Below are 21,845 nucleotides of genomic sequence, written 5' to 3'. Positions count from 1 at the left end.
GCCTGCTGTGGCCTCCAGGAAGTCCCACATACACTGCTCTGTGCTTCTCTAGCTTCTCTGCCTCCTCTGTGCCCCCCCCCCCAATCGGGCAGCAGCCACCTAAAGCACAGGAACCAGGCCAGCCAGCTGAGTCCTCCCTGCTCACTGCGGTGCGTGCATGTCGTGCTCAGTGGCCCAGGCCAGCCTAGATGTGTGTGTGTGTGTGGGGGGTGATTTTCCACCCCCCACATGACAAACTCTGTGTGTTTGTGCCCACAGAGAGGGCTCCGAGTGCCACCTCTGGCACCCATGCCATAGGTCCGCCATCACTGCTCTAAAGATACCAGCCACAGGTGCAGGTGAAACGTCAGGAGAAAATGCTACTGGAACATGGCCATACAACCCGGAAAACCCACAATATCCTAGTGATTATAGCTGTGAAAGCCTTCTGAAGATGTCAGCCACAGATGCAGGTGAAACGTCAGGAAAAAATGCTACTGGAACATGGCTATACAACCTGAAAAACCCACCACACCCTAAACATGGATGCATATTGTCTTTAACTTTTTCACCTGAATATGCAATAAACATTCATCTTTCTGTAATCTGAGCTTCATGACTTCTACAATGATGTTAATTTCAACACCTAAAGCTGCTTTACACTGAATCAGACCAGTGGTCCATCAAGGTTCGTAGTGTCTACTCAGACTGGCCTCCGGGATCTCAGCAGAGGTCTTCCAGATCACCTACTACTTGATCTTGTTCACTGGAGATGCCAGAGATTGAACTTAAGCCCTTTTGCGTGCCAAGCAGATGTTCTACCACTGAGCCACAGCCCCTGTTTCCACAATTTATTTCATTAAGAATTTCTCATCCCTTTGTCTAAAGAGCTCAGGGCAACAGATATAGGACCCCAGCCATTTAACCTCATGTAAAGAAAATGTATATATTCCTTTAAATTTACTTAGAGGTCATTAATCTTGTATATTGGGTCTTGTATGAGGCAACCATTTGGTCTTGCTAGACGGGACCCTGTAGCCCTCATTAAAGTTGTAAACTGTGTCTGTGTTTAGATAGTGCAGGGGTCTGCAACCTGCGGCTCTCCAGATGTTCATGGACTACAACTCCCACCAGCCATGGCCCATTGGCCATGCTGGCAGGGGCTGATGGGATTTGTAGTCCACGAACATCTGGAGAGCCACAGGTTGCAGACCCCTGAGATAGCGGAATTGGCTTTTACAAGGCAACATTCTAAAACGGACAGACAGGTCTTAATTGCCAAGAATGCTCAGGTGGGGGTCATCTCCCGCATCGACTGTATTCGACACCCAATTGGTTAGCTATTGATCAAATGGACTAGATGAGCAAATCCTATAAAAACCCTGACATGATGCTAAAGAGTCTCATTCTAAAGAAATTCATTTGTTCTAAAAGAGATTTCATTCATAAGGATTTTTCTTAAGATTTTCCTCATTATTCATCTGTTTTAAGCTAAAGGGTCTTATATTGTATTGTTTTGTACTTGGAACTGTCTAAAGCTGAGAGAGAGCTGATTATATTATTTCTTTTGTCTTTCTTTTTAATAAAATTTTAAAATCTCAGCTATTTGAAAGTAATTGGATAAAGAACCCTGGTTTCCGTATGTTACTGGACAGGCACCCGGCTTAGGGTAAACCTTTTTCACACCTCACAACAAACCTCTGGAATGGTGAAGGACCATGAGAGCAAGAGTGAGTGACTGGACCAAACCCAGCAATCTTTCCATGACAGTGCTTGAGGAAATCTCAATGGGCTGGGGAGGGGAATCAATGAAGTAATAAAAGAAACATGAGGAGAGAACACATAATGTTTGTGTGGGAGAAGGTAAGTGATTACAACGTTGTTGGGGAAGCAAAACCATGCATCATATGTGCCTTGGCTATGCAAAATTTTGCAGCATCTTAAACACCAACAAATTTATCCTGAAGTGTCAGTTTATTTACGGTCATTGACCAGCAAAGTACAAAAATTAAAAATTATATAAAAAGCACAGTTATTAATACAGATTAAAAAAAATAGCAGCATACAGTTAATAGGGAGCAGAAATATTCATAACGTGCATACAGATCCTATATCGAGTATCCTAGCTGTTAACCAACAAAAATTAGCTGATTGCTCCCAGTGAAACTCACGGTCCTTCCTAATCTTTTACTAGAAAATCCAGGCAAACTCTGTAACAGTGTGTGTTAGGATGCTTCTTATTTGTGTCTGATAGCAATATTTCTCTGACACTTTTCTTTCTTAGTCAAAGAAGAAGAATTAGCCTGGTCGTAGAGAAATGAGCATCCAACGTATTTTATCATAATAAGGGCAATCAAACAAAATATGTTCTGTATTTTCAATGCCCCCCATTTGACAGCTGCAAATTCTGCCCTCAATTGGAACTTTGTTGTAAATCCCACTGGTATATCAATGCTAAAGGGTAATATAACGAAGTAGGCTAAAAGCTCTTACCGAAGGTTAACATTGGGCAAGCAAATTAAAACAAGGCATTCTTTGAAAGTCTATTTTAATCCTCTTTGTTTTATTAAAAAATAGGGTTTTTAAGCTTATTGAGATCATGTTGCCTCTCCACGCCTCCAGATTCTGAGTTTGACTAAATCCCTGGCTCTGCCATAGTTCATACTCAAGAGTAGTTGTGGAGAAAGTCAATAGTATGATAATTTCTGAAGAACTGTTCTAAGCCATAAATAAATGTATCAAACAAGAGTAGTCTTACAAGACCTCTCTGGCAATAGCATAATTTAAGCCAATATAGTATAGAGAGTGTCCAAACTTTTGCCTGTAATTGAGATTAGTCCAGTCTCTATACCGTGAGGGGTCGCATTCTAGATGTTATTTGGGAGCTGGAGAATAGATCTCAGAAATTTGGATTGAGGACGCTCAAGGCTGCAGAGCGAGCCTGTTATGGTGAGTGGTGTGCCATAGGATAGTTGTTGAAGCAATGATTTGGCCTTAAATAATTTAATGGTGTTTAATGTGATGGCCACCTCTATTCCAATAATAGTTTCTGGATGGCTCCAGAACTTTTTTCTAGAGCATTAGCAATAACATATTTTGTGTGGGCTGTTCTTGGATCCTGATGATTGAAAAATTACACCCGGAGGCTTGTAAAGTGAAACCTGGCCCAGTTTTTTTTCCATTTAATTTCCAGATATGGCTTTTAGGTCTTATAGCGCAAGATACCAATACTTTGGTTTTATCATGGTTAATTTCTAGATGATTTTTCTGGGAGAAATCAGCATAAGAGTCCTTAAGGCTCTTTCTCAGGGCCAACAGGCTGCTATAGAAATAAGAGCCAAATCATCCCAAGATAAAGGAGTAAGGAAATACTTTTGTCAGCAATTTTAGGCGGATGGAAGTCCGGGTTATTAAATAAGGTGCACTATATCATTAATGTAGGTAAAATTGAATAAAGATAAAACAAGATACAGCCCCTGCTTGACACCTCTACTACTTTTTATTTCTTTATATTTGTTAAGTATCCTTTGTGGGATTATATTTAACTTTAATTCTGGTGTTCTCAGAAGAGCTTTAATTAACATTAGTAACTGCTTGTCTGTGTTATACCTATGCAAATTTTTTCACAGAATGTACCTTCGGAATGGTAAATCAAAAGTAGCTTTAAAATCTACAAAGCAAATGTAAAGATGCCCTGGATTTTGAAGAATATTTTGGCTATAAGATGGTCCATAACTACACATTGATCTTGTGTTGGATCGGCCCTCCCTGGAAGCCCCCCCCTTTGTTCTTCTGCTAAAATTGTTCCCTTGTTCCAGCCAGTTCCCTGCACTTCCTGCAAAGGCGTTTGGCATAAAGCTTGCCAATAGTGCTAAGTAGGCTAATGGGCTCTATAGCTCACTGGGATGTTCCTGTCACACCCTTTTGTAGATGGGAACAATAACAGCTATTTCCCATCCCTTTAAGGCTTTCCCTGATCTATCTATTAGGGTGAACAGTTTAGTCAAAACTGGGACCCACCATTCGATATTTCTTTTAATAAGGTCAGGTGGAACAAGATCGAAACCAGGAGCTTTCCCATTGTGTAAGGTGTCAATAAGCTTACGCACTTCAGAGGTGGTCACCTCAGGCCACAGTTTGGCAGGCTAGTTGTCACATTTCTGCGCCTATCTGCACCGACCTAATTGCCTTACTGCTGAATATAGAGATTGGCAATGTGTTTCCCAAATATCTCGGGGATTGTTGCAAACCCAGGCTGATTCTTTGGATGAGCAGTTTGATATCAATTTCCAGAACAGTGAGGTATTCTTAGAGCTCACTGCTAAGTTAAGCTGTTCCCAGGCTTCTAATATAGCTTGTTTCTTTTAATTTTTTTATCATGGTTTTATATTTATTCTTAGCCTGTCTCATTTCTATCAAGAGCTTATCAGAGGGGTTAATCTTATAGGCTCTCACCATAAACCTTAGCTCGTTATTTAAGTTCCTACAATCTATATCAAACCAGGAGTTACTAGATCTAAAACTGTTCTTCTTTTGATTATTGCTATGAGTGATCAACACCTGCTTAATATCCTCTATTAGCTCCTCGTAGGCCTGTAATGAAGTGTCACTATCTGTGCTATAGAGAAAAGTCTGTAATTTAATGGCAGTGAGTTTTCATCAACAACTTCATGGGATGCTGATGTGAAAGTCAAGATGTGTGGATATTAGCTCAGATTATATAGACCAACCTTACTTCGCATTTAATAGAAGTGATACCGAATATTTATATGAATGGATTTGTTAATGAGTATGATGAGAATTTCTGAAATACATGTATTTTAAGTTTGAAATAATCATGATAAAAACATTGTCCAAACCAGGGTGTTTTTAAATTCCCTGTAACAAAATGATCCTTTTTCAAAAAGCAAAAGTTAGTCTTCTTTTTAAACATCCTCTAATATTTTAAATAAGAAGCCTGTGCAAAAGGCACTAGTTGAGCACATTTTTTGGAAGGATAAATTTATGTTCATAAACATTCCTTAGAGATTAAGTCTCAGGTAAAAAACCATCTGTCTTCATGAAATTCAATGTATCTTTCAGCTACTGTAGAGATCCAAGTGCTAGAGTCCTAACATCCAAGGACATCATATAGGTTTCTGTCACACTCTAGAAAGTGCACAATCCAAAATTAATTATTGTTCTTCTGGTCATCTATCAGGATCTTTCATGTTTATGACAACCAACCAACTATTCTTCATAAGCCCCACACAAGTTACCCTCTTTAAACATCAGGGAGCATAAATCAGAGTTAACCCTATTATCCTTAATGGACTTACACTGATTTATGTGAGACGAAAATAAGACTTCATGAGTGGATGAGCAAGAAAGAAACAAAGCATTGTCTCAGATGAGAAATGTCATCAAATGCTTTACTCTTTGGGTGGCGGTACACGAGCAGCTCATACCAAACCCCTTAAGTACTGATTTATGGCTGATATGGCTACTGAGCCTTCATCACTGATCCGCATCTCTGGTCTGTGTTATTTCAGGCCAGCTCACAGTCTGGTTTCAGCAGAATCAAAAATAGCCTGTCCTCAGCTGGGATCAATTCTTTGGAACGATTGTAATTAACCTAAAAGATTTCAACAGTTTCAAACAAAGTCAGCGTTCTAAAGTGTATGCATGTTCTAAGCACCTGACCTCTTGTGGTGAAAGAATTGGTATGGATACCCTTAGATTGAGAAAATTAAGTAATTAAAACACTGGAAAAACAGCTGGAATCTAAAAGGCCCGTCTTTACTTACCTCTGATATGCTAAAGCAGGGGTGTCCAACTCTGGTGTTTCAGATGTTCATGGACTATAATTCCCATTAGCCCCCTGTATTTTTCGTACACATATAGTTTATGCAAATGCTACTGTGAAATTGATGCATATTTGTTTTGTTGTACTGGTCGTTGACTGTAAATAAATGATTGATTGATTGATTGAATTGTAGTCCATTAACATCTGAAGCACCAGAGTTGGACATCCCTGCCCTAAAGGTTACGCTACATTAGAAAAGGAACATCAGTATAAGAACATAAGAACAAGCCAAATGGATCAGACCAGAATCCATCTAGCCCAGCTCTCTGCTACTCACAGTGGCCCACCAGGTGCCTTTGGGAGCTCACATGCAGGATGTGAAAGCAATGGCCTTCTGCAGCTGCTGCTCCCGAGCACCTAGTCTGTTAAGGCATTTGCAATCTCAGATCAAAGAGGATCAAGCCATAGATCGACTTCTCCTCCATAAATCTGTCCAAGCCCCTTTTAAAGCTATCCAGGTTATTGGCCATCACCACCTCCTGTGGCAGCATATTCCAAACACCAATCACACGTTGCGTGAAGAAGTGTTTCCTTTTATTAGTCCTTATTCTTCCCCCCAGAATTTTCAATGGATGCCCCCTGGTTCTAGTATTGTGAGAAAGAGAGAAAAATGTCTCTCTGTCAACATTTTCTACCCCATGCATAACTTTATAGACTTCAATCATATCCCCCCTCAGACGTCTCCTCTCCAAACTAAAGAGTCCCAAATGCTGAATCACCTTTAAAAGGCAGCTTTCTGCATTTTACTTCAGATAGTCAAAACAAACAGCTACAAATTAAATCTAAGTGCCTTAAACATCTGTGTCATTTATTTATTTATTTATTTATTTATACTTTGGGCTTCTAGACCGCCCCATCCCCAGGGGCTCTGGGCGGTGTACAGCAGATTCATGTGTGAATATGGAGGGTGCATGAATCACCTGTAAAGATATGAAGGGATAACAGGCAGACATTCATTTCCCTCTTCAGATGTGATCCTGAATAACGGAGGGAGAAAGAACGAGAGTCACCCACACTTTTCTATTGTTGCTTCTTTCAAATGCTCATAACGGTCTCAGGTTTCTTTACTCATATCTGGGATGTACCTTTGAAATGTGAAGAAGGTCAGATACAAGGATAGCTGAGAAGTCCCTGGAGATTTTTGCCCACCTCGCGTGTTATAATTCAATTTTCTGGTTGCTCCTCATTTACAAAAAAACAGCATGGAAAAGCAACATTAGGAGGGGCCCACACTTTCGATTTATGTCAGAAGTGATAATAGCAGCAGCAGGGGAAGGCTTGATATTGTTACTGCTGGTGAGATGGGTTAATTGACTGAAGCGGTATTGATGGACAAATACAGAGGGAGGCCTTGGCTTGACAGCTAGGCATTGTCCTCTTGCTGCCACACAGTGTGATTTGCATTAGTACAGACTTTTAAAATAATCCGGCTTATAATTATTGGCCATTGTTGGTTTGCTGAGAATAAAACCGTAGCCCTCACTGTGTAAAGTTCAGCCACCCACAATGGTTTTCTAAGAATGCAACAGAAATTGCAGAGCCAAAAAATTAATCATAGGAGGAAAAGGTTTTCTGTCTCGCTTTGCTTTCGCGTCCATTCCTTGAGAATGAAGTACAGTTCCAGGTTCTTTGGTTAGTCATTAAAAAACAACACCAACATTAAACTAAAAAAGTGGGAGACCCACAAGGACTTGTGGGGGAAATCACATTTCCCATCTCCCACTATTTCCTCTTTCCCTTTCCTAAAAGACCCAATAGTCTCTCCCCTCCTTCTGCTTTTTTATCTGCTCCTGTTTTCAACTTTCCCTTCTTCCCTTGACAGTTGCTACCTGGAAATACTACGGCCCAGTTGTGTGGGTGAAGGTTGCATCATAAAGTAAAATTATTTAAAATATGAAATACAGTATTTCTAGCCAAGCTCTAAAACACGCGCAAGAAGTAGGGCAAATTCAATAACTATATCATCTCCCTTCATTACTGGAATAGATGAAGAAGAAGAAGAAGAAGAAGAAGAAGAAGAAGAAGAAGAAGAAGAAGAAGAAGAAGAAGAAGAAGAAGAAGAAGAAGAAGAAGAAGAAGAAGAAGAAGAAGAGTTTGGATTTATATCCCCCCTTTCTCTCCTGCAGGAGACTCAAAGGGGCTTACAATCTCCTTGCCCTTTCCCCCTCACAACAAACACCCTGTGAGGTAGGTGGGGCTGAGAGAGCTCCGAGAAGCTGTGACTAGCCCAAGGTCAACCAGCTGGCGTGTGTGGGAGTGCACAGGCTAATCTGAATTCCCCAGATAAGCCTCCACAGCTCAGGTGGCAGAGCGGAGAATCAAACCCGGTTCCTCCAGATTAGATACATGAGCTCTTAACCTCCTACGCCACTGCTGCTCCATTAAAGAAACATTTTTCGGATGATTGTTACAGCTGACCCAAATACCTCAGTAAGCATGGTCAGAGTCAGTCATAGCATTACCAAATTCAGGAAGCAAGGTCCAATCACAAGCTTGGTATTCACTGAAAGTTTATTCATTCATTCATCTTTAAGTATTCATTGGCCAGTAGGACACAATATGTTTGGTGCATGATGGGGGCAAATATCCATCACAGCAAGATTTCTTGTTCGGATGTATTTTCTCAAGCCCACTTTCACTTTTCATTCTGTCTGTAGCAAGCGAGACCACTTCTAGCACCATTTTAATTTTGCATCACCGTCAAAGCAGGGAGATTTGCCAGTGGGCACAGCTTTGCCCCAGACATCTTCTCTCTGCCCATAGACAGTCTTCCAACTCCCTCGCACCACTTTGCACGCCTTCCTCCTCACCCACCCCCCATGCTGTCGGCTCCTTCCTGTTTCCTTAAATACACTGATCAAGATAAGTGGTGGTAGGAGAAAGGGAAGACCTATCCCCATCTCCATCTAAAGTCTGTGTTCAGTCTCTTTTCCACCAGCACAGCCTCAGCATAGCACAGCCTCAGTTGCCGGGTGCCCTGAAGCCTTCCCCCTCGAGATTTTCAGGATATAAGCTTTCAAGAGTCAAAGAAGAGAAGAAGAAGAGTTTAGATTTATAGACCACCATTCTCTCTTGTAAGTAGACTGAAGGCAGCTTACACACTCCTTTCCCTTCCTCTCCTCGCAACAGACACCTTGCAAGGTAGGTGGGGATGTGAAGAACTACTTGCAAGGTAGGTGGGGATTCTGAAGAACTGTGACTTGTCTAAGGTCACCCAGCAGGCTTTGTGTGCAGGAGTGAGGAAATAAATCCAGTTCACCAGATAAGAATCCGCCACTCACCTACACTTTAGGAGCAGCAGTGGCGTAGTGGCTAAGAGCAGTGGCTAAGAGCAGGTGCACTCTGATCTGGAGGAACCGGGTTTGATTCCCAGCTCTGCTGCTTGAGTTGTGGAGGCTTATCTGCGGAATTCAGATTAGCCTGTGCACTCCCACACACACCAGCTGGGTGACCTTGGGCTAGTCACAGCTTCTCGGAGCTCTCTCAGCCCCACCTACCTCACAGGGTGTTTGTTGTGAGGGGGGAAGGGCAAGGAGATTGTCAGCCCCTTTGAGTCTCCTACAGGAGAGAAAGGGGGGATATAAATCCAAACTCCTCCTCCTCCTCCTCCTCCTCCTCCTTCTTCATACCAGGCCTTAGATTGTTTTGCTGTGTTACCTTAATCTTCTTAAGAAGAAGAAGAGTTTGGATTTATGTCCCCCCTTTCTCTCCTGCAGGAGACTCAAAGGGGCTGACAATCTCCTTGTCCTTCCCCCCTCACAACAAACACCCTGTGAGGTGGGTGGGGCTGAGAGAGCTCCGAGAAGCTGTGACTAGCCCAAGGTCAACCAGCTGACATGTGTGGGAGTGCACAGGCTAATCTGAATTCCCCAGATAAGCCTCCACAGCTCAGGCGGCAGAGCAGGGAATCAAACCCGGTTCCTCCAGATTAGATACACGAGCTCTTAACCTCCTACGCCACTGCTGCACCTCCTCCTCATAGCACAGGACATTCAACCTTTCTGCTGCCTTTTGCCATTCTCAAGCAGCAGACGCACACGTGCTCAAGTGGCTGTGGGAAGGGAAGAGAGAGAATTTCAGCCAATTTCCTTTGTGGCAAATGATGCAAAAACTACCCTGCATTTTGTTTGCTCCTGGATTCTGGTAAGAGAAGATCCAAGCTTCTCCATTCAGCTCAACCCAAGCCTTGTAGAAGAAGTCACTGCTGGTCTTTGTGCCCCATGCCTATTGATTATTGTGTAAACACTGGACTTCCTGCTTACACAGAAATGGCTGCAAGCTCCCTTTCAGAACTGTTTGCACATTCCCAATGAGTGCGTGGTTTAGAACAGGGAAGTTTATGTAATGTTCCAAAAAAGTGCCGTACTTCATGCCCCAGGTATGAATATACCACAGACATGAATACACAAGCGTTCTTTTCATCAGAAATTCAAGCAGTAATTTTTTCTTCCCAAAAGGTTTGACCAGATTAAGTCACTGGAAGGATTACTCTCTGAATCATCTATCTTATAATAATGGAAAGAAACGGCACAAATACAACTAACCTTCCCTGTGTTTACTCAGAAAAAAAAATTCCACTCTCTGGTACTGAGGTATAATGTTTACTTCAGCAAATTTTGGGTGCATGCAAGAGGGCCCTTTGCTGGAACTCTTGTAGGATGTGACACAAAAACTTTTAAAAACAATATCCCATTAATAAAGAACTTCAGACCAGCTATGCTGAACATCAGCCAGACCTACTACTGAACTACAGGAGAAGGGGTTGCCTGTTACCTTTAGGCTGGCACGACAAACTGAAGGAAATAGTCCCCTTTCCCCCAAGCAGTCCTAAACGTGTTGGGAGTGTAGCTGCCCATCTAGTGGGACTCGAAGACTGTTTATTGCACTGTGTCCCCTCTGGCTTCATCACTCCATGTGGCAAAGGCCCTTTTCCCACTTACCTTAAGCCCCGTGCTACTCTCCTAAAGTAGCGCGGGGTCCAGCTGCACTCCCCACTTCAGGGGCGGCGAGAACGCAGCCGCCCCGACGCTGCCTCTCTCGCGCCCCCTCAGCGTGCGTAATTCCTGGCGCCTTTTCAAATGGGGTCATGGGGAAGCCGGGGCGCACACCAGGAATTGCGTGCGCTGGGAATTGCGCGCAGCAACCCTCGGACAAAGGTAAGTGGGGAAAGGGCCAAAGAAATAGGGTTGAGAGAATTAATTTTCCAGACTCCCTGGGTGTCAAGGGCTCCCTGGGCAATTTCCCACTGGCGATTAATCCTGGGATAGTCACCCGAAATATCCAGGTTTCCGCGCGATCTCCCCACTGCTGAACTGCGGAACAAAAATCAGTCCTGTTTCTGGCGCTCCCCCCTTATCACGGGATTTTCTTGGACCTGCTTGTATATGCACCTTTTTGGGGAAAAAAACACTCCAATAGGAGCTAATAGGAGATGGGGACTACACATTTGAGGGTCCATAACTTTGGCTCCCATGAACCAAACTTCACCAAACCTGGGTAGTATCATCACAGAGTCACCTACTGATACCACCCAGGTTTTGTGAAGTTTGGTCCAGGGGGTCCAAAGCTATGGACTCCCAAAGGGGGTGCCCCCATCCCCCATTGTTTCCAATGGGAGCTAACAGGAGATGGGGGCTACACATGTGAGGGTCTGTAACTTTGGCCCCCATGAACCAAACTTCACCAAACCTGGGTGATAACATCAGGTGGGTCTCCTAAAGATACTCTGAAATGTTGGTGCGGCTAGCTTAACAATTGCACCCCTGACAGCAGGCATACACACACACACACACAAGGGGCAGGCCTAGATGTCTTCACTAGAAACATGCTGCAGTGAGGATGTTGGAACCTGGATGAAAAGGTGCTGATTCTTTTGAAACTTGGTTGTATCTAGATTAAATTTTCAGTGGGAATTCGGCCCCTGACTCACTTTTTGAAGCCAACAGTACTATATTGGCCTTTCAAAACAAATTAAGTCCTTTGCATATTTTTTCCTAGATGCCTCAGAGAAGCCATTTGATTGACCGGATCAACTAGCTTGACACTAGCTCTAAGCTACTTATAAGATTTGACTTACAAACTTCAGAAGTTTTGGCCACACAAATAATGGCAGAAAATGTAACAGCCAAGATGTCCCTTACAGGACAACTTACGAAGATCTGAAGAAAATACCTTGAAAGATGTATCTTCACAAATGAATGCACAAATTCTGAATGAACTCAATGCATTTGTGAGCCATGGGCAGCAAAAGAATCTACAGCAACATATCACCTCAGTTTTCTATGGATGTGCTCAAAAATGCACATATTTCTTACTAAGGCTACATTAGGGACATATGTTCATACTATCATAATTCAATGAAGCAAATTTCTCAAATGGACTTTCAGCTGACAACTTATGGAAATAGTTTCATTGGAGGAGGAAGAGGAGGAGGAGGAGGAGGAGGAGGAGAGTTGGATTTATATCCCCCCTTTCTCTCCTGTAAGGAGACTCAGCTTACAAACTCTGGCTCATTCTGCACATGCAGAATAATGCACTTTCAAACTGCTTTCAGTGCTCTTTGAAGCTGTGCGGAATAGCAAAATCCACTTGCAAACAGTTGTGAAAGTGGTTTGAAAACGCATTATTTTGCGTGTGCGGGCCTCTGAGAAAACAGTAGTTTTATAAAGTTTAAATAGTTCTCTGTCCCAGGAAGCTTACAATATCACAGTATCCTATCCTATGACCTAGTTACCCAATTACCTGTTTGATCATGGGCATAGTAATTTGCCTGGATTCCCGGCTTGCTTTCTCACCTTTAATTATCCCTGACAGCCAGTGTGGTTAAGAGAAGCAGCCTCTGATCTGGAGAACTGGATTTGATTCCCAATTCTTCCACATGAAGCCTACTGAGTGATCTTGGGCCAGCCACAGTTCTCTCAGAACTCTCTCAGCCTCACTTACCTCACAAGGTGCCTCTTGTTGGGATAAAAGGGGATTGTGATTATAAGCCACTTTGAGACTCCTTAAGGTAGAGAAAAGCAGGGTATAAAAACCAAATCTTCTTTTGTAAATGCAAAGCAAAATGTGAAGGTCACAATTGTTCATTTAAATACAGATTTTAAAAAATTATGCACGACCTTTCTACCACAAGGCACCTAGAGTTGTTTATAAGCTATAAAAACCAACTCTTCACAAAGCAAAACATGAAGGTCACAACTGTTCATTTAATTATGTATTTAAAAAAATTATGCAGCACCTTTCTACCACAAGGCACATACAGTTGTTTAGTAAAGAAGTCGGTTCCAGCCACCCACTGTTACCCAACGGAAGAACCCACGGATGTAGCAGACACACTGGCACATCTCATTCTGATAAGCATTCCTATTGTTTGAGAAGAAACCATGAATAAATCCTGCCAAGAGTAAGAAGTCAGGTACTTAGACACTTCCAATGATCTTTCCCCAACATCTTGTGATAAATGCCAGAAACTGCCAAAAGCAACTGGTAGACAGTGCAAGAAGAAAAGTACTTGCTTTGCCTAGTTAGCAAACAAATGGCATAATATGCAAAATAGGCCACATAGGTTTGGAGAACTGGAATATGTATACCGTGCTCAAAGAGAAGGGAAGAAATGGAAAAGGAAGGATCCACATACTTTTTTTTGGGGGGGGGGGGACTTTTACAGTATCACAATGGGAAATAGAAAACAATATCCTTAGCTTTTTTTCTCTAATAATGGGGTACTTCTGCTTATAAATTGCAAAGTTTTTTTTTTATTTTCCACCCATAAGACACAAAAATGTTAAAGGTAGAAAAGCAACCCCCAGGCATTCCATAATAAGGAAATCTTGTCCTTCCTATGGGTTAATAATTACTCAAAAACTCACAAAGGCTTACATGAAGAATTAAAACAACTATGGGTTTACTAAAAGAAATACAGACTCTGGCAAAACATCCTCGTGGCTTTATTACTTTTTTCCACAGGGTAGAGTAAACACTGCAGCCTATGAATATTTCACATGCTGAACAATTTAAAAATATTATTCCTTGTGTATCCAGAAAAAGGCATTTGTCAAATATTAGACAGCATTCCAATTTATGTTAAGTACCATTATGGATTTTACAACAGAGTCCTAAAAGGCATATTCGTTTATGAACCACAAAATATGCTTTTACACCATGTACCGCTTTCCTGAAAAAGAATATAAACATCCTTATGTTCTACTGCCAGAAATGAAAGATTTGTTCTAATAATGGTTTTCACTTAACAAGTCACCTTTAAGAAAATGAGGTGATCTTTTCACATCCACCAGCTCTGCAATTTTTCTCCCTCTAACACTTATTACCCCAGTCCAACAGTTAAAAAAAATTCTAAACAGATAATCCATAAGCCTTTTAAACACATACTAAATACTTAGCTTATCTAAATGGATAGGTCAATACCTAAACAACAACAGATAACAATCCATTAGTATAAATTGTAGCTATGAAGGGACTGCAAACAGCCGATACAACTCTTTTGTGCATATAAGTTATGGGATATACAACACGCCCATCAATTATGCACAATCCAAACACAGGTCCTGCAGACGTTTCAAGCAAAGACAAACTAGTTTTCTCTGATTTACATGCACTTGAGACTGTAGTCTTACAGACTGAGCTTGTTTATTGTTTAGAAGCAAATCCTACCAATTTAAAACCATGGGATCAGTTTGTAAAGAAAAGGAGAATGCAGTCTTAAACTTAAAACCCTTGCCTGAAGTGGGGCCAACTGGTTTCATTCGGTTTCCTCCCAAGTAAGGCACGGAAATGTATATTTTACTTACCCAAGAGCATGCTTCTTAGCTGCGTATAGTTCATCAATGTTTAAGTCCTGGAAAAGCGACAGATCCTAACAGTTCCACTTTAGCCTTGGTAAGTTTGACTAAGGCTGGAGCAAGAGCTATTGAGAAATAAGCCCTCACCCAAAATCTGCAAAGATCCAGGGTGCTTCACTGCGATTGGTCAATAGATACCTCAGAGGAAAGTTAACTGAAATAACAGAGCGAGTGTCAGGAACTACTGCCACCTCATATGGCAGAAGCAACAGGGAACGGCCACAGCTCAACAGCAAAGCCCATGCTTCAAATACTGAAGTTTCCAGGTCCAATCCTGAGAACCTCATGTTAAAAGATCCCAAGAAGCCATTCTGGGGAAAGATTTCTGCATGAGATCCACGAGAATAGCTGCCTGAATAGACTGCACTCTTCAGAATAATTCAACAAGTGACAGGATAGAAAGCCCCTTCGTATTGATCCAACAAAGTGAGTCACAGAATTTATTGAAACCCACCCCACCCCCGCCTCTTCAGTGTGGTGTAGTGGTTAAGAGCAGGTGGATTCTAATCTGGAGAACCAGGTTTGATTCCCCACTCCTCCACCTGAGTGGCAAAGGCTTATCTGGTGAACCAGATGTGTTTCCACATTCCTGCATTCCTGCTGGGTGACCTTGGGCCAGTCACAGTTCTTTGGAACTCTCTCTGCCCCACCTACCTCACAAGCTGTCTGTTGTGGGGAGAGGAAGGGAAAGGAGTTTGTAAGCCATCTTGAGTCTGCTTACAGGAGAGAAAGGTGGAGTATAAATCCAAAATATTCTTCTTCTTCCAAAATAGCATGTCTGGCTCAGTTACAGAAATCCACTGAAAAATGTATTTTTTCCCCTTTGAAAAATGTAGATCCCCCCTATGCCATACTACTTTTGAATACCACCTGCAGCATATAGGGTAGAACTGCAGTGTAAGAAACACTTGTGGAAGCCCTAGAAAGTATACTGAGATAGATGTTACCTATTACATTTCTACGCCTTATAGAACTCAAACCAGCATTCCCAAGACTCATACACTGACCAGATTCGCACTTGCCTAGCTTCAGCTAAGTGTGCTATTATGTGCCATCCAACCACACTTTGTGCTGTGTGATCCTCCAAGTTATGGCCAAAATGCCTGGCATGTGGCACAACTATAGCGGCACAAGTTCCTTCTTGGCCTACTGAGATGCTAGCAAGGAGGTGAATCAGAGAATCACAATGCTGGGTGAATAAACTATGAAAGGGTATTGTTGCCATAATCAATTGACCCAGAGGCAGTGCTTGGTTCTCTACAGATTACGGAGGAAGGAGACATTTCCCAGTCTTCAATGAACTGAAGGAAAGCCTCTTTCCTGCTGTGTTCTCACACTCTGGGCGTTTCCCCACTCACCCTGAACCCCCCATATGCCGCGTGCCAGGGCGTCCCCACGCGGGGTCATCAAAAGGCGCCGTTTTCTCCAGCGTAAGGGATGCCGCGCGCTGAGGGGGCGCGACAGCGGCAGCTTCAGAGCGGCTGCACTGTCGCCGCCCCTGTCGTGGGGAGTGCCCCGGGACCCCGCGCTACATGAGGAGAGTAGCGTGGGGCTTACGGTAAGTGGGGAAAGGCCCTAGAGACAAGGTAATCTGGCTCCACTAACTTCAACAGGACTACTTGTCAACACTCCCTCTAAGGCACCTTCCGCACAGCAAATGTATAACGGGTTGCAGTCGGGATACAGTAGCCTATTTTCCTGTATTCGCGTTGACATGCATCTGTGCAGGCAGCAATTGGCAATCTGGATGGCTGTCATGCCTTTGCATTTATTTTTTTTAATTACTTCTTACTGATGTGTAGCTACACAGGCATGCACAAATGAACCCCCACAGCCACGCTGAAGTCTCATAAGAACATAAGAACATAAGAACAAGCCAGCTGGATCAGACCAAAGTCCATCTAGTCCAGCTGTCTGCTACTCGCAGTGGCCCACCAGGTGCCTTTGGGAGCTCACATGTAGGATGTGAACGCAATAGCCTTCTGCAGCTGTTGCTCCCGATCACCTGGTCTGTTAAGGCATTTGCAATCTCAGATCAAAGAGGATCAAGATTGGCAGCCAAGTAAATCGTACTTCTCCTCCATAAATCTGTCCAAGCCCCTTTAAAGCTATCCAGGGTTAGTGGCCATCACCACCTCCTGTGGTTAGCATATTCCAAACACCAATCACACGCTATGTGAAGAAGTGTTTCCTTTTATTAGTCCTAATTCTTCCCAGCATTTTCAATGAATGCCCCCTGGTTCTAGTATTGTGAGAAAGAGAGAAAAATTTCTCTCTGTCAACATTTTCTCCCCCATGCATAATTTTATAGACTTCAATCATATCCCCTCAGACGCCTCCTCTCCAAACTAAAGAGTCCCAAACGCTTGCAGTCTCTCCTCATAGGAAGGTGCTCCAGTCCCTCAATTCATCCTTGTTGCCCACGTCTCTTCTGCACCTTTTTTCTGATTCCTCAATATCCTTTTTTTTGAGATGTGCGCGCACCAGAAACTGTGTGTGTGTGTAAGGGACACAGTACTCCAAGTGCTGCGTCGCACCACTGCTTTATATAAGGGCATTAGACAATCTTTGCAGTTTTATAATCAATTCCTTTTCTAATGATCCCCCAGCATAGAGTTTTGCTCCCTTTTTTCTATTGTGCCAGGCTGCTATGCATTGAGTTGACATTCTATGGAACTACTCAACTAAGACGCTTCTAAAATCCCTTTCCTGGTTCTGCACTGATAGCACTGGACCCTCTGTAAGGCATGTAGGCGTGAAGTTCTGGGTTTTTTGCCCCTATGTGCATCACTTTACATTTTGCTACATTGAACTACATTTGCCATTTCTGAGCCTCCACTCACCTAATTTATCAAGGTCCCCGCTTTGAGCTCCTTCTAATCCTTTGTGGTTCTCACTCACCCTACATAATTTGCAGTATCATCTGCAAACTTGGCCACCACGCTTACCCACCCCCCAAATTTCCAGGGGTCATTTATGAATAGGTTAAAGAGCACTCGGTCCCCAAACGGATCCTTGGGGGACACCCCTCCCGACATCTCTCCCTTGTGAGAACTTCCCATTTACACTCACTGTTTGTTTCCTGTTTTCTCAAACCAGTTTTTTTAATCCATAGGGAGGACTTCCCCTCTTATTCCCTTCCATTGCTGAGTTTTCAGTATAACAGTCTCTGGTGAGGGAACTTTTGTCAAAAGCCTTTTGGAAACTTTTCAAGTAGACAATGTCCACCGGTTCAAACTCCTCTCTGTCCACATGCCTGCTGGTTACACCCCCTCAAAGAATCCTCCTTAGTAAGTTTGTAAGACAGGATTTGCCTCTGCAAAAGCCATTGACTTTTTCTCAGCAGGTCTTGCTTTTCTACATGTTTTATAATTTTTATCTTTAATGATAGATTCTACTAATTTTACCAGGAACAGATGTCAAACTGACTGGCCTGTAATTTCCTCGGTCCCCCCTAGATCCTTTCTCTCTCTTTTAAAGATTGGTGTGACATTGGCCATCTTCCAGTCTTCAGGATGGAGCCTGATTTCAGGGATAAGTTGCATATTAAAGAGAACATCTAGCAATTTCATGCTTGAGCTCTTTAAGAACTCCTTGGGTGAATGCAATCTGGGGCCAGGGATTGTGGCAACATTTTAGTTTATCAATGGCTGCCAGAACTTCTTCCTTGGTTTCAATACTATCTTCGCGCAGTTCCTCTGATTCGCCTCCTAACAATGCTTTGGGTCTAGGGGTGCAGGAATGTTCCTCACCTCCTCTTGGGTGAAGACATGCATGCAAAGAATTCATTCAGCCTTTCTGCAAATCTCACTGCCATCTTTTAGCACAAATTCCTTTGTTCCCTTTGTCATCTAACGGGCCTACCGCTCCCCTTGCTGGCTTCCTGCTTTTGATGTACTTGAAGAACTGTTTGTTGCTGGTCTTGATGTTCAAGGCCATGCGTTCCTCATAACTTTTCCTTTTTTGCCTCCCCTTACAGCTAACTTGCTTCTTTTGCACACCATTTGTGTGTTCCTCTTGTATTCCTTCATCAGCCAAACTGGACTTCCATTTTCTAAAAGTGTGTAAAAGATATTTTCTTTTTTCTGATAATTTCTCAACCTCTTTGTTAACCATGGTGGCTTTCTTTTGGACTGGGTGCTGCCTTTTCTAACCTAGAAACACATTCCAGCTGAGCTTTTGGCTACTGTGTTTTGTAAACAACCTCCAAAGCATCCTGATACAGTTTCTGAATTTCTTGATTTTCTCCTTTCAGCTTCCTCCTGCAAGGCACTATCCCTCTCATCTTTGAGAAATTTCCCCTTTCTGAAGTATGGCCGGACTACATTAGTGAAGTTACCACTTGTTCAAGCATGCTGAGGATACTGAATCTGACAGCATTGTGGCTTCCTGTTCTGCATCGGCTCACAACATTGACTTCCTGCACTTATATGACCATTCTGCACCTTCGCGCATGCCACTGGTGATGTAAGCCACTAATTTTTTTATTTTTTTTGCACAAAGCCTGCCTCGGCCAGCCACTCATTGTGAGCTGAAAGGAAACGAGGATTTTTTGAAAAAAACTCAAGCTAATAGCTGATTCCCCCTAAAAAAAAAAAACCGGGGTTAGGGGAAATAACACGTGCGGCAGACTCGCTTTAAGGGCGTGGATCTGTGCCAGTATCCCCTCATGGGCTTTTGGATCATCTGTTGTGAGACTTATAAAGCAGAGTTTTGCATATTGTAGTGAGACAGGAGTTTCAGTTGCTTACTGTAAATGATGCTCACTTAGCTACAAGATATGTAGGGGAAACTCCTTGGAGGCGTGCCAGCAAGGGAAAATATCTTTTTCTAAACGGCTAGCTCCCATTAGCTAGCTCTCAGCTTGACTGGCTTCGCACGGGCTAACAAGGTGCCACGGGAGCATGTGCACAGAGTAACAAAGAATATAGTAATCTGCAGCCCATGCGGCAGACCTGGTATGTAGCCTCGGGCCGGCCCTGCCGACCAATAGGGATCAATTACCACAATGACTTCTGACCTTGCAAGTAACTACTCAGCAGCCGCATCAATTAACTCCTTCAGTGCGGATTGTGTGACTGGCACTCAAATCCCCAACAATTCATCCTCACACCTTGTGTTGCCATTGGCCCCATGCGAAGGGGTCTAAGGATCTGCAGTTCTGAAAGTGCCATGTGGAACCTGAGCCACCCGGGAGAGCTCCTGCTGTGGGTGGGCTCCTTTATCTGCACAGTGGCATGGACATGTGGCTGCAAGGCAGTGCATTACTAACGGAGCTTTACAGGGAACTTCTTGTCGCAACAAAAAACAATAGAAAAAAAAAAAGTAATTTCAGGAGAAAGTAGAGGTGACAGGGAACAATTTATAGGATGCTTCTTCTTATTAAAGAAAATCCTATATTGGCAAAAGATAGCAAAACCATTCTGTAAGTTCTGGGGAACAGAGAGATAATTAAGCCAAGCGGTAAACATCGCCCAATAAATCCTCCAAGTAAGGAAGGAGCCACAATTTTAGCAGCCACATGCCACTTTTAAAATATCATGGCTGTCCCAAGTTCAACCTATAATTTAGTGCTAAATGATCTCAAATAATTCAGCCTCGGGTACCATTATTTAAAATATTGCATGGCACCAGTAGTATATTGTGTTTGCTTGAGTTTCTTTCTCTCAAGCAGAGGCGCAGCAAGGGAAAAGCACTCGTGCATTTTGTGCATCCTCCACCTCACCCCGATCTTCCTACCGCCTCTGGTCCAGAATGCCCCTTCTGCCAGGTCTCTGAACACCCCTTGCCACACCCCCACAGTGGGAGATGCACTGAAAAGCGCCACGCACCACCACCACTATTCCTATCCCCTTGAAGCTACGCCTCTGCTCCTTGGTTGTGACTCAGTCCACCTTCTGCCATTATTTTTTCACACCACCACTCCTATGCAGGTGCAGGGACAGACTGACAGCAGGCCTAAGGTCACCCAGCTAGCTTCCATGCTAGAAGTAGAGATTCAAAACTGGGGGTTCTAGATCCTAATCCAATGCTTTGTCCACTGCACCACAATGGCTCTCTACTCCCCTTTTCATATAAAGGGGCAGCTTTAAAATTCACAATCAGAAAGGGAAAACCAAAACAATCAAATAGTGTACACAAAAAAAAGCACTAAAATAACAACAACTGTTAAAAAAAAGCAGACAGTGCATCCTTAGGAGAGCTCCTTGTTTCTAAATCTGTATGAGGATCATTAACAATCAATAGGGACTCACTAGATGGAATTAGATCCTCAGTAGAGGCTTTTCCATAAACATGGCGCCTGCCAGGGAGAAAATCACCGTGTGTCATTCTTCAGACAGTGGTGGCATATTCACATCCAATTATGACATTATCTGGCAGTCTAGCACGCTAGACTGATCTTCCCATGTGAGTCCTAAGGCTCTGCTGAATATTTGAATCATATTAGAAGCCTAAGCTCTGGGATGCCTTTCCAGTCAGAAGATCAGAGATAGGAAAATATGCTGGAATAGCTAAATTCCAGTCCAGTAGCACCTTAAAGATCAACATGAATTCCAGGGTATAACATTTCAAGAGCCAAACCTCGCTTCAACAAGTGCCCTGAAAATCTGGTTGATCTTTATGGTGTTATTGGACTCAAATCCTGCTCTTCTAACTGCCAACCAACACTGTTACTAACAGTTGAGATTCAAAAGTGGGGGTTCTAGATCCTAATCCAATGCTTTGTCCAATCGCAGACCACTACAATGCCTCTCTACTCCCTAATAGTTCTAGTAAACTGACCTCCAATTTTGTTGCCTGTAAAACCGGCTATTTATTTGGTAACCTTTATTTCATGGATTTCAAGAATATCTCTCTCTCTCTCCTACACACACACACACACACACACATATATATTTGGTAGTATTTAGAGAGAACGTTCTCTTCTCTATGATTGCAAGGCTAAATGCTAGGAAGACACAGAAACTTCCTCTTAAAGAGTTCCAGGTTTGTGTCTGTCAATAAAATCTCTTTGTTCATTTAATCAAATAATCCAACAACCATCAGCATAATTTGTGTAATAACTATCACTGGTTCTGTCTGCGGTGAATGTAATGGAATTTAGATTCCTAGGCAGAGGAATCTGGGTTTTATTTATTTAAATCATTTATGGATTACCTTTC

General features: G+C 42.9%; 1 protein-coding gene across 3 annotated transcripts in view; it reads right to left on the bottom strand.

The window, feature by feature from the left end:
* ZNF385B (zinc finger protein 385B) overlaps positions 1–21,845 on the bottom strand; it is a 314,561-nt gene that overhangs the window by 183,433 nt on the left and 109,283 nt on the right. Inside the window, exon 1 of one of the 3 annotated variants that reach the window (XM_048485736.1) lies at positions 14,632–14,709. The exons of the other annotated variants lie outside the window; for them this stretch is intronic. Coding sequence (XP_048341693.1) covers positions 14,632–14,665 — 34 coding nt within the window. The 5' untranslated portion in view covers positions 14,666–14,709. Of the gene's footprint in view, positions 1–14,631; positions 14,710–21,845 lie in introns of those variants that run through there. 3 annotated transcript variants of the gene reach the window in all.

The sequence above is a fragment of the Sphaerodactylus townsendi genome, linkage group LG02 (genome assembly GCF_021028975.2).
Source record: "Sphaerodactylus townsendi isolate TG3544 linkage group LG02, MPM_Stown_v2.3, whole genome shotgun sequence".
Lineage (NCBI taxonomy): Eukaryota > Metazoa > Chordata > Lepidosauria > Squamata > Sphaerodactylidae > Sphaerodactylus > Sphaerodactylus townsendi.
Note: the sequence above shows the minus strand (reverse complement) of the source record. Positions and strands in the feature narration are given on the sequence as shown.